Source organism: Culex quinquefasciatus, chromosome 2 (genome assembly GCF_015732765.1).
Source record: "Culex quinquefasciatus strain JHB chromosome 2, VPISU_Cqui_1.0_pri_paternal, whole genome shotgun sequence".
Lineage (NCBI taxonomy): Eukaryota > Metazoa > Arthropoda > Insecta > Diptera > Culicidae > Culex > Culex quinquefasciatus.
In genome coordinates this window covers 171,685,626-171,704,155 of record NC_051862.1, presented here as the reverse complement: position 1 = coordinate 171,704,155, position 18,530 = coordinate 171,685,626, and the positions used below count along the sequence as shown (strand labels likewise).

Below are 18,530 nucleotides of genomic sequence, written 5' to 3'. Positions count from 1 at the left end.
TTAGGGGACAATAATCCGCAACTTTTGAGCCATAGAGAAACATAGTCAAAAAATCTGCCGCCGAGTTATAATTTTTTTAAAAAACAGTGATTTTTGGAAAAAAAAATCGAAGTTTCATGCAAAAACAAGTTTCACATAATTTTTTAATGCACAATTGAATTTGGAATCGAAAAGTACTTTACAAATTTTTTGATAAAGGGCTCCGTTATCAAGATAAAGCCACCGAAAGTTTGATTTTAGCGAAATATTTGCAGTTTTTCAATTTTTGAAAATAGTGATCATAAGTGACCATTTCTAAAATATTTTTTTTAGAAGTTCAGAAAATTTGCTATAAAATTGTCTAAGAGACATTGAAGATTGGACCTCGGGTTGCTGAGATAGAGCCGCTTTAAGAAAAAGAAACACGAAAATTGAAGTTTGTAAAGTCTCACCAAAATAACCCACCATTTTCTAATGACCATATCTCATATAATATCTAAATTTTCCGATCTTTTCGAAAAAAATATTTTGAAAATTTTTAAATCAAGACTAACATTTTAAAAGGGCCAAACATTGAATATAACGCCAATTTAAAATGCTAGTCTTGATTTTAAAAAATTCAAAATTTTTTTTTCGAAAAGATCGAAAATTTCACGAATTTTTCATGCATTAAAATTGAAAATCGGACAATTATTTGCTGAGATATGGTCATTAGAAAATGGTGGGTTGTTTTGGTGAGATTTAGAAAACTTCAATTTTCGTGTTTTTTTTCTTAAAGCGGCTCTATCTCAGCAACACGAGGTCCAATATTCAATGTCTCTTAGGGGTAATTCTCTACCAACTCACACGAAATCGGGAAAAGTTGCCCCGACCCCTCTTCAATTTGCGTGAAACTTTGTCCTAAGGGGTAACTTTTGTCCCTGATCACGAATCCAAGGTCCGTTTTTTTTGATATCTCGTGACGGAGGGGCGGTACGACCCCTTCCATTTTTGAACATGCGAAAAAAGAGGTGTTTTTCAATAATTTGCAGCCTGAAACGGTGATGAGATAGAAATTTGGTGTCAAAGGGACTTTTATGTAAAATTAGACGCCCGATTTGATGGCGTACTCAAAATTCCGAAAAAACGTATTTTTCATCGAAAAAAACACTAAAAAAGTTTTAAAAATTCTCCCATTTTCCGTTACTCGACTGTAAAAAATTTTGGAACATGTTATTTTATGGGAAATTTAATTTACTTTTCGAATCTACATTGACCCAGAAAGTTTTGAAAAAGTTACTTTTTGCGTTTTTCTTCGTTTCGTCGTCCGTGTCTGTCGCGGGTAACTATGAACGGCCATGATCGATGACGACCAACTTTTTCAAAACTTTTTTTCGTAAAATCGCGATAACTCGTGATGTTTATAAGCAAAACCATTATGGCTATATATCAAAATTTTTGTAATTGTCTGCTCTAAAACTTTGTAGAACATTGTTACACTCTAAAAAATAACCCTGAAAAGTTAGAAAATACACGAAATTTTAAAATGAAAAATTTTGTTCTAAATGAAAAAATGACCCTTCTGGGTCAATGTAGATTCGAAAAGTAAATAAAATTTTCCATAAAATAACATGTTCCAAAAATTTTTACAGTCGAGTAACGGAAAATGGGAGAATTTTTAAAACTTTTTTAGTGCTTTTTTCGATGAAAAATACGTTTTTTCGGAATTCTGAGTACGCCATCAAATCGGGCGTCTAATTTTACATAAAAGTCCCTTTGACACCAAATTTCTATCTCATCACCGTTTCAGGCTGCAAATTATTGAAAAACACCTCTTTTTTCGCATGTTCAAAAATGGAAGGGGTCGTACCGCCCCTCGGTCACGAGATATCAAAAAAACGGACCTCGGATTCATGATCAGGGACAAAAGTTACCCCATAGGACAAAGTTTCACGCAAATCGAAGAGGGGTCGGGGCAACTTTTCCCGATTTCGTGTGAGTTGGTAGAGAATTACCCATTGAAAATCGGACAATTATTTGCATTGGTCATTAGAAAATGGTGGGTTGTTTTGATGAGATTTAAAAAACTTCAATTTTCGTGTTTCTTTTTCTTAAAGCGGCTCTACCTCAGCAACCCGAGGTCCAATATTCAATGTCTCTTAGACAATTTTATAGCAAATTTTCTGAACTTTTCAAAAAAAATATTTTTAAAAACGATCACTCATGGTCACTATTTTTAAAAATTGAAAAACTGCAAATATTTCGCTAAAATCAAACTTTCGGTGACTATATCTTGAAAACGGAGCCCTTTATCAAAAAATCTGTAGAGTACTTTTCAATTGCAAATTCAATTTTGCATTAAAAAATTGTGTCAAACTTGTTTTTGCATGAAACTTCGATTTTTTCAAAAAATCACTATTTTTTCAAAAAATCATAATTCAGCGGCATATTTTTTGACCATGTTTCTCTCTGGCTCAAGAGTTGCGGATTTTTGTCCCCTAAAACATATCAAAAAATCTCGACAATAAAAAAATACATATTTTGGGAAATTGAGTTTTAGTGAAAAAATTTGATAAAAAAGTTCGCAATTTTTTTCCGTGTACCTATTTTTTTCTTAAAAGTCCTCAACAATACCTACAACTTTGCCGAAGACACCAAATTGATCAGAAAATTCACTCAAAAGTTACAGTTGTTTGAATATTTACATACCATTTTTGTTGGGTAGCCCAGTTTTGTATGAACAGCAGCCAAAATTGTATGGAGACTTGTATGGATGAACCAATCACACAAAATAGTTTATTCGGTCACAGGGAGGGCCCCCACAAAGTTTGAGCCAAATCAAAAAATACAATGAAAATCCATTTCCGGTTTTGGTAGAGAATTGCTCATAAAAGTCTCCATATTGACCACTGTTGGGACCATCCATAAACCACGTGGACACTTTTTTGGGAATCACGAACCCCCTTCGTGGACAATTGTCCATACAAAAAAATCTTTTTGTATGGAGAGTGGACAGTCGCCATACCCCCTAAAGTGTCCACGTGGTTTATGGATGGTCCCGTTCTAAGTCCAATCCTTGTGAAGTTACAACGGTTTTGAAAACAAAAATGTTTTTTATGGTTTTTGACAATTTCTATATGACGGACTTGATTGTTCAGTCTCGTGAATATTTTTACCGGAAAGCTTGTCCAATTTCCCATATGATTGTCAAAGAATCATATATTATATAAGTGTAGGATTACATGTTTACAAAGTTTAATTGAAATCGGACAGGGTCCGGTACAAACGATTCCCTATATGGCATGGAATTGCTCTATTGTTTAAAATTACTTATCAATTTGTCAATTTATGATTAAAAAAATGGGTTTATGATCAAAAACGCACAACAGCTTGGAATAAACTTTTAATAATCCAATTTTAATTTCAAAAATTTTACAGTTATACACAGTTGTTGTAATACAAAATTTTTATCAAAAAATATCTGATCTAATGATACAATAAGAGCAATTTCATGTATATCTTAAAGAGAGAGCAATTCAAGTCTAAATCACTGAAATCACCAAACCACCCCACTAACCACCTGGTTGTACCTTTGGTGCACAACAACTTCAACACCTACGACCACCCAACTACTGCTGATCCGGCGCTTGGTGTGTATGTATAATAGTGTCTGTGTGTGTGCGCGCAAGACCAACAACTATTATGGTCGAATCTAACCAAACGGAGTGAAGGCGGCAAGAAAGGAGACGCGCCGTGTGTTGGTGGTGGAAAATGACGGTAATAATGCTTCTTCAGACCGACCTCAACACAAAGGCCCGGGAAAATTGTTGAGCCATTTTCCCGTCCCAAGAGGCGGTCGTTTCGTGTGGAGGATAACGTTGTTATGTGTGTGAATTACTTTGGGCCAAATTTTGGAGGTTTATTACCGGCGTTGCGTGTTTGCGCTGCGGAATGCCTACCTTGCCGGCGAAGCCTTTCATACCACCGGTGATGTCGGGATGCAAAAGATGCATCTAAATTAGTGCAAACAGGTAAGCTTGTTCCCCGGGAGGAATCTCCCGGAAAGGGATTTAAAGTTCTGGTAACTGATAGCAACTTTTGAGTGTGGGAATGTGTGCCTGTTGATGTTCATGCGCGTAGGTAAGCCCAAATCCTTTTACCGACAAATAGAAAAGGGCATGTAACGAGCCGGCATCAGGAGCAATTAGCGAAAAGCCACCCAGCTCTTATAGTTTTCACTGATGGCTGTGGGCTAGTGTGGGTGGTGTTGGCCACCACGAGGACAGATCGCAGCAGTTCCGCGAAAAGAAACTTGCGAGAAAATCGATGCTACCAAGCTTATGTTACTGCTGCTGTTGAAGTTTCCAACGCGTGGAAAAGAGTTCGAGTGCACTGCAATTAGCACAGATAAGCTGCTTTTAGGAAATAGGATTTAGAGTAATTGAGTTTGATAGATGTGTGCTGTTTGGTTTCTAATTGGGAAGAGAGTGGTTCCCTTTCTTCGTTAGTTGAATGTTTCAGCTCAATGTTGTATGACCATCTTCGGGGACTCTTGAACATGCCCTTATGGTAAAAAAAAACATATGAGTCTCTTATGCCAATTTGAGCATAATTTAGCAAAGTTACAACCGTTTGAACCACTTGTCCCAAAAAATAAGACATTGTTCAACCATCCTAAAATAAACCACAACCAGAGTGCCATCAAAAAGCTGATTGTAAAATAAGTACACCCTCCCGTTGAACAAAGTTCGCAACTTATGCTCCCTTCTCCCCCAACGTGGGGGAGCCAAAAACTTTCCAAGAACTGTCGGAAAACGACTCCACAGGGGGGGCCAAAATTGAAGAGTAAACAGCCCCGAAACCCCGAAACGGCTCCCTTCACGGTCCGTGGCGTCATTATCCTACGGAAAAGAAGGACCTCACCCCCTCCTCCGTCCCCGTCCCCGTGGTCAAAGGTCTGCCACCTTCGAAAAATTCGAGATTTCCCCCCACCTCCCCCTCAAAGCCGCACAGGGAGCGTGGGTACAAATAAGAAAAGCCTATTCCTTCCAGTCGACTCAATTTGGACTGCACACCCAAAATTCAGAATCGAGATAATCGTTCTCTCAAAATTTATTGAGGGCTCAGTGCCAAAATCGATAGAATAATGGTACCAACTCACACCATCATAACAAATGAGTTCATTCGTTAGTTGAATCAATAAATCTCCAACAAGTGTCATACATCGACTTCTGACTTCTCCTTGATCACCAAGCTTTGGTGGCCTAGGCAGCTAAGTCATTGGATTGGTTTGTCAAAGGTCTCTGGTTCGATTCCCGTTGTCGACACTTTTGGTTTTTTGTTTGACGGATGAACTTTTTTTGCAAATAAACCTCGAGAGAATAGTTCTATCGCCCATCTCGAGCTGTGTTCTCTGCGTCCGTGAATGGTACCACTATTCTCTCGACTCGAGACCATCATTCTCTCGGACTAGCGCTGCCAGTTTTGGGTGCACAAGCCCTCGTCCTGTCTCTCGACCCCATTGCGGTTTGATAGGTTCCAAATTGATCCCGACGGACCGGAGACGGTGGCGGCTTTGGTGGCCTTCCTTGAAGGTGGCCGGGGCACCTGTTCGAGCGTTTTACCCGAAGCCGGTGCAAAAATTTTGGGGGGCCATCGAAATAGAACCAAGAAGGACGTATCGTCGTCGCACTCGAGTGCGGAAATTTAAATAGTCCCCAACTTGCCGATGCCCTGCCGGGAAGAAGTTAGGGGTGGAGGGTCTTTAAGTCTTCTTTTGGTGCTTTCCGGTGAGGGTGGCGAGGAAAAAGTTATCGTTTTTTTGCTTCTTCCAGGTACTGCCAATCGGATGTTGGACGGTATTGGCAAACGGTTTGTTTTAATTTTTGAACGGTGTCAGAAAAGTTTTTCGATAAAGGTAGAAATGACGTTGTTTGCGATGGAGTTGGAAATGTGAACTTGTAGGAATCAGAAGGTCGATTTTCATCATACCTTAATTTATTAGATTTTTTTATTATTTATTTTGGCATTTTTAAATAACTTGTCTGACATTCAAATTCAAATCTTGATTTTTTTTTTGATATTTTTAGTTTCATTTTCAGGAGATCATTTTCGTTACAAAATAGTTCAAGAATATTTAACGAACATAATTTTCTTTAATCTTAAGTCTTCATTCATCTTTAGAATTTTAATAGTCAATCGAACACAAAAAAGTTAAAAATTTCTCGGTATTGGGAAGAATTTTCCGGGAAAAAAAATCACTGAAATTGGAAGCTTAACATTGTAGAACTATGCTGGAAAAGTTTGAGCATGGTACGATAAAAACAGCCAAAGTTATTTGCAAAACATTAAAATGATTTGTTTTGATCTAATTTTTATTGAACTTTAAATATGATTTTTGGACAATATAAAAAGCATTTATTGATATTGTAAGTGTTGATTTATATAGTTATTGCCATAATCTTCATTATTCTGTAGATAGATGAGTCCAAAATAAATAAAAAAATGTATTTTTAGGGGGACAGGGGGCAATATGCACCCCCTAAGGGAAAACTGTGATTTCTCATCCATAACAGCATTTCTGTGGGAGTCGCTCAACCTGCATTCCTGTCACACATGAGGTCTGCACAGCTGATTCCACGTACATTTTTCCCGCCAGTAATGACAGGAAACGCTGAAAAACGGAATATGTGCCAAAATCATATGTGGTTTTAAGATATGTAGGGAAATCATTGTGAACTGGAACTGCCGACCGTTAGCCCGGGTAAAGTGGAAACGTTGAGATGATTGTTGTCCTCTGCTCTCATCTCGCAAAAATCCATACAGAGAACCACGTCCCTTTCAACCGGCTCCGTGGCTTAATGGTTACGGCTTCTGTTTCCCAAGCAGAAGGTTCAGGGATCAAATCCCGGTCGGTACCTTTGAAATTTGGAATCAGGAATTTGAATATGAATAAAAATTAAAATGAATCAGGTGGGATTCGAACTCACACCTTTGGATTGGTGGTGGTCTGGGACGCTAAGCAGTCGGCCATCAGAAGGTTTACACTCTAGCAGTGAAATTATCCGTAGTATTGAAACATGTTATCTCTCTTCTTCTTATAATATTAAATACGCGCTGATCCCTTTTTTTTTTAAATTTATATTTATTAAAATTTCTTTTCCATGTACATTCATTCAGTTAAAATATTATTGAGTGTCCAATCACAAACGATGACTTTTCACCTCAATTTTAAATACTAGCAACTTTCATTTATTCATGAAATATTGTAGCTTTCGCTATTCAGTGATTTCAAATGTAGGAGGTCCTACATGTACAAAAGGGAAAAGGGATACCTTAAAACTAACTTATAAACTATATAAAGAGCGGATCAATGCAGCTGAAGACTGCAATGATTTTTGTCGAAATGCATCAATTATCTTATTGGACATAACATCCAAAGTGTCAACTTCGGCTAATTGATGAAGTTCACTGGTGCTGAACCAGGGAGGAAGTTTCAGAATCATTTTCAGAATTTTGTTCTGAATCCTCTGAAGTTTTTCTTCCTGGTTAAGCAACAGCTTGTCCAGATCGGCACAGCATAAAGCATGGCAGGTCTGAAAATTTGTTTATAAATTAACAGTTTATTCTTGAGACAAAGTCTAGAATTCCTGTTTATAAGTGGATACAAACATTTAATATATTTGTTACATTTAACCTGGATACTTTCAATGTGATCCTTGTAAGTAAGGTTTTGTCAAAACCAAGTCCAAGATATTTCACTTGATCCTCCCACTTTAAATTTACCTCATTCATCTTTATAATGTGATGATTTTTGGTTTAAGAAAATCAGCCCTTGGTTTGTGAGGGAAAATAATAAGTTGAGTTTTGCAGCATTTGGAGTAATTTTCCATTCTTTCAAATAAGAATTGAAAATATCCAAGCTTTTTGTAATCTTCTTGTGATGACACGAAGGCTTCTGCCTTTGGCGGAGATGCTTGTGTCATCAGCAAAAGTGATTTCTGACATCCTGGGGCAAATCAGGCAAGTCAGAAGTAAAAATATTGTATAAAATTGGACCCAAAATGCTTCCTTGAGGGACGCCAGCACGTACAGGTAGTTGATCAGATTTGCTATTCTGATAACATACCTGCAGAGTACGATCCGTCAAATAATTTTGAATAATTTTCACGATATAAATCGGAAAATTAAACCTTTTAATTTCGCAATCAAACCTTTATGCCAAACACTGTCAAATGCTTTTTCTATGTCTAGAAGAGCAGCGCCAGTAGAATAGCCCTCAGATTTGTTGCTTCGAATTAAATTTGAAACTCTCAACAACTGATGAGTAGTTGAATGCCCAAGGCGAAATCCAAACTGCTCATCAGCGAAAATTGAATTTTCATTAATGTGCGTCATCATTCTATTAAGAATTATTCTTTCGAATAATTTACTAATAGATGAAAGCAAACTTATGGGCCGATAGCTTGAGGCTTCAGCAGGATATCGCGCTGATCCCTGATTTGCCTGAGGGATTGGAAGTCTAAATATAGATCGAGTTTCCTTCAGATGCTTGCTTCTATGTTTAGGCGGGGCCGAACAATGCCCAGCGACCTCGGAATTGGACCGCAAGGAGCTCTGTCATTCTGAAACGGGTTGGGTTGGAAGCAGCGCGAGGGCTATCACCACCTAATACCGGGACTGAGATAACCTGTATCAGCATTCGGCATGTACACAGTCTGATACAAATTATACTTTCCCATAATTTCGCTACCGGTTAGCGGGTATTGGATTGGACCACACACACACACACACCACGCTTTTACATAAATTCAATTAAAATACATGTTTTATTGTTTTTGGACTCATCTATCTACAGTATATTGAAGATTATGGCAAAAACTTTATAAATCAACACTTACAATATCAATAAATGCTTTTACAAATCATCATTTACTAAATCAATAAATTCTTTTTACATTGTCCAAAAGACATATTGAAAGTCCAATAAAAATAAGGTGAAAACACAACATTTTTAAATTTTGCAAATAACTTAAGCTGTTTTCGTAATACAATGCTCAAATTTTACCAGCATTCCTTAGCAATGTTAAGCTTCCGATTCCTATGATTTTTTCCTCGAAAATTTTACCTAACAACGAGAAAAGCTGGGGGTGCATATTAACCCTTCTTCCCCTATAATATTGATTTAGAGCAAAGTGAAACGCTCACTAGCTACCAAACCAAATCTAGAGTTTTTTTGAAAAGGTCAAATAAACCAAATTTTCAGTTTTTGCGTTTTGGGTGTTTTTAATACCCCTAACAAAAACTAGAAATTTGTTTGATTGGACCTTTAAAAAAAAAACAAACAAATAGATAGACAGTACTTTAAAAAAAAATATAAACAAATTTTAGCTTTTGTTTCTTTAAAAGGGCTTTTATTTGAAAAGCCTACGACCTTCTTCCAACATGAAAACAACAAGGCTTTATCTAATTAATCCTATTTTTAGCTTGAAATTCCTTTCTCAAATTCACATAAAAAATCAGAATTGTTAGATTACAAAAGTGATCCTCCTGATACGCAAAAACGTCAGTGCACAAAATTCTCAGTAAGAGATTGAAAATAATCACATTTGCTGCTAGTGTCCTGTAATTACATTAAATGAGTTTGACCTATAGTGACTAATTTACTTACTTGAAATTACAATCCATATAGTATAAAGATTTGAATGCAAAAAAATGTTTTAATAGTAGTTTATGCAACAAGTTGCAAAAAGAGGATTTTTTCAGCACGAGTCGTACATTTATCCAACGAGGTTCACCGAGTTGGATAAATACGAAGAGTGCTGAAAAAATCAAGTTTTGCAACGAGTTCCATACAACATTTTTTGCAATTCCTAAAAACACCCATTGAGTAAAATTTAAAGTCAAATTTTCATGTATTTTGTCAATAAATCGTTTAAATAAAAAAAATTTTGAAAAGTGTTACTTTTCGAAACAAGTGCTGAAAAGTTCAACTTTTCAGCACCCATTTCAGTGCTGAAAAGTAAAACTTTTCAGCATTTATTTTGAAAAGTGTTGCTATTCGATTCTGTTATTTTTGGTACAGAAAAGTAGGCTATTTCGTCGTTCAGGAATGACAGGAAAAGTAAGTACTTTCACGACGGAATTGCAAAAAAAGCATTTTATACCTACCCATGTAACTTTTTGATAAATGGCATAAAAACTGAAGTAAAAGAATTTTGATTACAGGTACCTACTTGTCTGAATAGTACTACATTTATACAACTTTGTCAAAGACTCCAAGGGTTTCAAGGGTTAAATTTGAAAAATTTGGCTAAGTATCGATAAAAAATCTGGAAAATCTGACAGACGAAAATCTTACAATTCTGAATGGCGAAGGGTCAATATTTGGCACAGAGAAGGGTGAGTCTTTATTAGGGAGCGGCCGTGGCTGACTGGTTACGGTGTTCGCTTTGTAAGCGAATGGTCCTGGGTTCGATTCCCATCTGCTCCCAACGTGAAAGTATAGGAAATATATATCTTGAAACTCTGAACATGTACGAAAAATCAAAGTCGCTCGAGTCGGGGTTCGATCCCCCGTCCTTTGGATTGGTAAGCAAAAATGCTAACCACTAGGCTATCGCGACTTGGTGAGCTATAACTGGAATTAGGAATACTGTTACCTCCATCAACTATATACGCGCTGGGTCCTTGTCCATTTGACAAGGGTTCGGAAGTTCTAAATAACGTTTGAATCCGATTGGTCCAAACGTTCTTCAGGGCGGGGCTTGTCGACAAAGCTGAAGTACCTCGCGCTCGGCTAGCCAGCGTAGAAATGGGTCACCGAAGCTCGGCAGAGCTAACACCTTCCAAATGCCTATGCGAGTTATTTGCATGTATAGAATGAGAGCTAAAAAAATACATGGAAACAACTCAATTTGTAAGAAGCGACCGCGTGGTCCCGTTTGGTTGGTTGCACACACACACACACACACACAGAGAAGGGTGAGTCTTTATTCTGGCTGACACTTGAAAAAAATATAGCATTTCAAGATTTATCTGGAAGCCTAGCAACCTTGCCCAAGACACCAAATCGATCAGAAGATTCTTTCAAAAGTTAGAAAAAAATGTACGGAGCCTTGTATGGGAGAACAAATGATACAAAATGGCTTCTTTGGTCATGGAGCAGGACCCCACAAAGTTTGAACCAAATTAAAAAATATAAATAAAATCATATTCTGATTTTGGTGGAGAAAAGCTGAGCAATTCTCTGTGATTTCGGTCATTCGATTTTTTTGTATTTTTTAATCCGGCTGAAACTTTTTTGGTGCCTTCGGTATGCCCAAAGAAGCCATTTTGCATCATTAGTTTGTCCATATAATTTTCCATACAAATTTGGCAGCTGTCCATACAAAATGATACGTGAAAATTCAAAAATCTGTATCTTTTGAAGGAATTTTTTGATCGATTTGGTGTCTTCGACAAAGTTGTAGTATGGATATGGACTACACTGAAAAAAAATGATACACGGTACAAAAAAATGGTGATTTTTAATTTAACTTTTTGTCACTAAAACTTGATTTGCAAAAAAACACTATTTTTATTTTATTTTTTTTTTTGATATGTTTTAGAGGACATAAAATTCCAACTTTACAGAAATTTCCAGAATGGGCAAAAAATCTTTGACCGAGTTATGACTTTTTGAATCAATACAGATTTTTTCAAAAAATCGAAATATTGGTTGCAAAAATTTTTCAACTGCATTTTTCGATGTAAAATCGAATTTGCAATCAAAAAGTACTTTAGTAAATTTTTGATAAAGTGCACCGTTTCCAAGTTATAACCATTTTTAGGTAACTTTTTTGAAAATAGTCGCAGTTTTTCATTTTTTAAAAATAGTGCCCATGTTTGCCCACTATTGAAAAAAATATTTTTGAAAAGCTGAGAAAATTCTCTATATTTTGCTTCTTCGGACTTTGTTGATACGACCCTTAGTTGCTGAGATATAGCCATGCAAAGGTTAAAAAACAGAAAAATTGATGTTTTCTAAGTCTCACCCAAACAACCCACCATTTTCTAATGTCGATATCTCAGCAACTATAGGTCCGATTTACAATGTTAAAACATGAAACATTCGTAAAATTTTCCGATCTTTTCGAAAAAAATATTTTCAAAAACTTAAAATAAAGACTAACATTTCAATCGGGCCAAACATTCAATATTACGCCCATTTGAAAAATTGTTGCGACCAATATTTCGATTTTTGAAAAATCTGTATTGATTCAAAAAATCATAACTCGGTCAAAGATTTTTTTGCCCATTCTGGAAATTTCTGAAAAGTTGGCATTTAATGTCCTCTAAAACGTATCAAAAAATAAAAAAAATAGTGTTTTTTGCAAATCAAGTTTTAGTGACAAAAAGTTAAATTAAAAATAACCAAATTTTTTTTACCGTGTATCATTTTTTTTAATGTAGTCCATATCAATACCTACAACTTTGCCAAAGATACCAAATCGATCAAAAAATTCCTCAAAAGATCAAAAGATACAGATTTTTGAATTTTCACATATTATTTTTGTATGGACAGCTGGCAAATTTGTATGGAAAATTATATGGACAAACTAATGATGCACAATAGCTTCTTTGGGCATACCGAAGGCACCAAAAAAGTTTCAGCCGGATTAAAAAATACAAAAATTAAAATTAAAGAAAAAAGACCGATTCCGTAGAGAACTGCTCAGCTGTTAAATTGTTTTAATGTGGTTTTTAATCAATATGTTTGTGTCATGTTTTATAACTTTAGTTCATGTAGATTAAAAATCTTGAAAAATATTACAAACTTAAAATTTGATCTGAACCACTGCAGTTTAAATAATTATAAAATCAAAGCATTCCTAAAATTTGGAACCGATGGACAAAAATCCATGCAAAATTAACGTGAAATGCTTAAAGTGTGGACGCAACCATCCACACTTTAAGCATTTCACATTAATTTTGCATGGATTTTTTTATGGGAAAACACACTGTTTAAATTTTGTTTTGTAATTTTCACTTTGAGATGAATTTTCAAACCAACAAAGTAGCGGTAAAATTGATAAAAGTCTATACAATTGCGCTTTAAATTCGATTGCTAAAGCAAAATTGCTGCATGCACCAAAACTAGTAATCTCAACCAATGCCATCAATCTTGTTTCCATAAGGCTCGGACCAGCTCGGTAAAAAACACTTAATCGATTCACTTTTCAACCCCCTGATAAAGAGGCGCTATCTCTAGACTGCAGATGAATCATCTTATCGCGCTGGGTGCTGATGAAAACTTTCTCGTTGGATTTTCCTGCCTCATTAACGATTTGCTTTATCCATCCGTCGGAGAGGAGCAAAAAAAAAAAGAAAACCTGGGCTTCTCAGCTTAAAAAGGTACCATCATCCACAGGCAAATAAAGCACTCCAAAACCCTTCGTGGGATTTTCAACGGGGTCCGAAAATAGAAATGGTAATGAAATGGCTTCTTTTGGCCCTCGCCTCGGCAGCCAACAGCAGCTTTCCGTGATTGCCTAATGGTTCGACCGGGAGCTTCTTTGAAGCCAACGGAGGTTGCGTTTCTTTTATTTTTTTACGGAGTTCTCACCCGGGGAGGTTTTCTTTTTCTTGGCTTGTTGTAATCCTCCAGCAGCCTGCAGTGCGCAATGCAGAAGTTTCAGCTCCCACGGTTGGTATTTACCTTAATTACTATAAATCATTGAAGTTATGCACTGCTTCTTATGTTGGTTGGGGAAATTTCCAGACTGGAAGTAGATGAACTTTTGGCTTTGAGGTAATTCTAGCTCGCTGGTTCATAGAGTGGGCAAACTTGAAGAGTGGTTAATTTGGGGTTTAAACGTTACTTCAGTGTGATTGTGACAACATGAAAGCAAATGTGATATACGAAATCGTAAAAAAAAGTTTCCCAAAAAAATACTCGCCATTCCCGACCTTGTACTCACCTGGAATAACGGCGCACACCCCAATCAGCAGCCAGGTCGTCAGTGTCAAGTTTCGGTCCTGCCACCGGCCCCTGCTCTGCTGCCGTTGTTGAACTTTTGACGGAAGCATGCTGCTATCGAAGCTATAAACACCCCTTTGGCAAGCTTCGAGCGTCATCCCGTCCCGAACTTCGGCACTTTTAATTAACCTTTTCGCGACGTCGAGTTTCGCTTTGTGCAGTGCTGCCAGTCGGGCGGAGTTTTTTTTCTGCAATAGTGAAATTTGATACAGTTTTTTCGCGCGTTTACCCGAGTTTTTTTTTCCTCCTCTCGAATAAATTTCATTCCACGTGAAGTTTCATTTTGCGCGGAAAGTACTATTCAAACAACGCCGATTTTTTCCCCAGCCTGATCGCACTCCTCCCTTTTTGAGGGCCTTTGATGGTAGTCGGATTTCGATGTTTTTCATTTAAATTATCCGTTCAATTTCGTCGATCCGTAATTGGCACAAACATACACACTGACTGGATGGATGGGAGGAGGGGAGCTGCATAAACAGGCCCGTTTATCGCAATCAATTATCGTTCGAGAGGGTGGCTATTTCATTGCGATAAAGTCCAGCGATCGGTATTCGAGTTCGATGAGGGTAAACGTGCCATTGAATTTGGATGTTGAATTTTTGGGTTCTGGAAATGTAAGCTATCATTGGCGTAACTCGATGTGAATATTCGACATTTCACTAAATGTAATCATTTTTAAAATTCGTCGCATTGATTACAGTTTTGACTCGTGATTGGATCAGCTGTAATGAAAAAAGAAAGAAAAGAAAAAAGTTAAATCAAGTTAAAATTGAATATAATCATCACATATAACTGATTCTATCCTGTACTCGGAGATCAACTTTATTTTAAGTTAAATTCAGTGAATAAAATAAAATGTATAATGTTCAAGGAGGTACCTAATAATTTAAGGCTTCATTGGATTCAATTTTGTATGAAAATCAAAATTTTATTTTTATATGTAATTTTTCTTTAAAATAAAACATTCTTTTTCGACACACATACTTTAAAACGTTTGGAACAACAATATCTTTTTTTAAATAACACAATTAATAATATAAATTCTAAATCTGAAAAGTAATGCTTTAATTCAATATCTAAGTGTCACTAAAATGCACAACATTGTTTTTAAAATTATTTCACATTCGAGCAACTCTCTACAAAATCGGTCTTTCTAATCTAATCTAATCTAATCTAACCCTAGCGCAGCCAGTCTTTCGAGGGCATCCTGGAAAATGCCTTAGGTTGATTAACGCCTAGCATCCTCTTGTCATTATTAACAATTGCAGTGCCCCAATGCAATAAATTGCTTTGAAACATCACAAACGTTAAAGCGGCCAGGCCAACTGCGTAAAGTTTACCGCAAAGATGATTCGTTGAATTGGATTGAGTTTGAGCACGAATGTTCAAACAACAACACATTTCTGAATCTACAGGGGAGGAAGAAACGTGGGATCCCCGCTCACGTTCCTGTTTGTTTAGGCAATTCGTTGGGAGCCACCATGCTAAGAAGTTTTGGTGCTCCGGGACCCTCTAGGGATGGGACACTGTATTTCCACAAATGCCCTGGACACTACTTGCCGTGGTTATAGCGCCACAACTCGCTTCCTGTGAATAGAAAAATATATGGGTAATTTATAACAAATAAAAACATGAGTAATATTGGCAACCCCTTTAACCCCACTCTGAATTTTTATGTTCTCTGTTTTTTTTAATGAATGAAGTATATCTTAGCTTACCTTTTGATGTAGTCGAACACCTGCAAAAGCAGGAACGGACTTACCTAGCACCACAAACCTTGTTTCACCAACACCGACTCACCAAAGTCGATTGACACTAGAGTACCGTTGAGACGTTGAGAGAGAAGCAAATACATGTAGATCTCGATGTAGATCCTCGTGAATGACTAAACGACCATCTTCCTGTCGTTGTATGCGTATGCGTGTGCTGCTATCAGTAGTGGCAACCAGCTATCGTTGAAGCACGCGTTAGCAGGATTACAGATGGAGTGATCTTCGCGATGATGGCAGCCGATTTTCCCAAAATTTTAACTCCGGAAATCATGCGCACGAAACCCGTTTATTTTCACCATTACTGATTTTTCCTTTTTTACAAGCCAGAAAGATGGCTCAAACTGCACAAATACTGGCACAAATCTCATGCAACGCAGCCGCCACAAATCACAATCTCGTTTTTTCCTGGATTAATTTGCCTATCACGAAACCAGTTCCACTGGCAAACCTTGAGCAAACCTTGAGCAGAGCAAGTCGTGCACTCAATCTTTTTTTTTCTTCAAAACTATGCCCCCATATAACTCATAACTATTTAAATTTTGAACTGGTATGATCTTCTTGTTTCACTATTTCCAATAACATCAACACAGTCAAATGATTTTAATCTTCATTTAAAATCCAATTAAACTGGTCACACTGCCAATCTGAGCGAGATGCTCGCGATTACTATCTCTCGCACAAAGCTGACAAACACACCGCGCCTTCACCAGTCCGTCACGCTGCCGACCACTCAAAACTGACAGCATATATTCCTTCCTTTCTGTCCGCATTTTGGAGCGTAAGCTCACGCTCGCTCAAGTCACTCACACAAACACCCACGCACACGAGAAAAAGAGACATAAAGAGTACTCGCTCACAGCAACACCATGGAAAATTATGATGCTGTTTCTGTCATTGCTGTCTATTTCTCTTCCTTTCCGAAAAGAAACCATCTTTCAGCCTCAAAATCCAAACTTTTTTTGCGAGAAAAAGCCACTAATTTAACTCGGAAAGTCGAAAACTTCATCGTTTCAGCAATGAAGGCGATCTAAGCCGTCAAAAAACACATTTTCCGCGTCGATACGATCAATATTCACTCAAATATTTCTATTTTAAATCACGAGCTATAAAACCGAACTGAACCGGGCAAGCAGTGCTGCCAATCTTCACTCTCTACAAAATCGGTCTTTATTTATTAATTTTAATTTTTTAAATTCCACCTGAAACTTTTTTTTGGCTTCAATATGCCCAAAGAAGCCATTTTGCATCATTAGTTTATCCTTTCAGACAAATTTAGCAAATGCCCAAACAAAAATAAAAATATATGAAAATTTAAAATCTGTATTTTTTGAAGAAATTTTTCGATCGATTTGATTAGCATAAAACACTATTTTATTTTCTTTATTTTCTGATTTGTTTTAGAGGACATCAAATTCCAACTTTTCAGAAATTTCCAGAATGGGCAAAACATCTTTGGCCGAGTTATGAATATTTGAATCAATACTATCTTTTTTCCAAAAAATCGAATATTGGTCGCAAAATTTTTCAACCTCATGTTTTGATGTAAAATTTATTTTGCAATCAAAAAGTACTTGAGTGAAATTTTGATAAAGTGCACCGTTTTCAAGATATAGCTATTTTTAGGTATCTTTTTTGAAAATAGTAGCAGTTATTATTTTTTTTTAACTTTTGGCCATGTGGCCATGGCCCACTCTTGAAAAAATATTTTGTGAAAAGCTGAGAAAATTTTCTTTAATTTGCTTTTTTCAGCTCTTTTGATACGACCGTTAGTTGCTGAGAAACAAGAAAAACAAGAAAATTGTTCTTTTTTTAACTCTCACTCAAACAACCCACCATTTTCTATTGTCGATATCTCAGCAACTAATGCTCCGATTTTCAATGTCAAAATATGAAACATTCTTAAAAATTCGCGATCTTTACGAAAACAATACTTTCATTTTTCAAATCAAGACTAACATTTCAAAAGGGCGTAGTATTGAATATTGAACAATTCCAGCTCAAATCAGGAATTTTTCTGATACTTTTGTACACGACCCTATCCGATTTCAATGAAACTTTGTAGACATGCTATCCTAGGCCTATATAAGCCATTTTTGTGCATATGGAGCAAAACGTACTCTAGAATAACATTTGAGAAGGGCGTAAGGTATTTAAATATTTTTGTATTCTGTAATTTAAAAATTACTGTATCTCGAAGCCGTTGCGTCGTATCAAAAATTGGACGGGCTTTCTGAAAAAATACACTGAAACAAAAATACACGCCACATCTATGAGATTTTGTGATTTTTAAGTCTTAAACTTAAATTTGAATGTCTATCCTAAAAAAATACAAAAATCATTTACTAAAACTGTTTTTTGAAAAGTGGTCTAAACGTCAAAATTTCTAAAAACCGGTAGTGGGAATCGATTCTTCAGACAACTTTACATAAAAGTCTCCGTTTTGACCATTGTCCTATAACCAATACTTGGGAAGATACAGCGGTTTTAAAAATAAAAATGTTGAAAATAACGGGATTGTTGGTGGTTTTTGACAATTTCTATATGACAGACTTGGTTTTTCTATCTCGTAAATATTTTTAACGAAAAGCTCGTCCAATTTCCCATAAGTTTGGCTTTGACAGCATTTCAATTTGATGTAAGGGCTTACAGATATAAGCTTAATTACATTGCTTATAAATGAAAATAGATTATTTTTTCAATGTGGTAGAAACCAGGATAGTAAATTTGATTACGTAAATATAAAAACGATATAAATCAAAAAGCTGTCAAAAGCAAACTTA

The 18,530-nt window shown here is 36.4% G+C and overlaps 1 protein-coding gene across 25 annotated transcripts in view; it reads right to left on the bottom strand.

The window, feature by feature from the left end:
- The window catches only part of LOC6037528, a 252,673-nt gene that overhangs the window by 181,306 nt on the left and 52,837 nt on the right, over positions 1 to 18,530 (bottom strand). For 10 of the 25 annotated variants that reach the window (XM_038252692.1, XM_038252682.1, XM_038252686.1 and 7 more), the window contains one exon: positions 13,920 to 14,166. In XM_038252692.1, the coding sequence (XP_038108620.1) occupies positions 13,920 to 14,076 (157 nt within the window). In that variant the 5' untranslated portion in view covers positions 14,077 to 14,166. Of the gene's footprint in view, positions 1 to 13,919; positions 14,701 to 18,530 lie in introns of all 25 variants that reach the window. The other 15 variants (XM_038252674.1, XM_038252673.1, XM_038252676.1 and 12 more) reach the window with 4 other exon arrangements.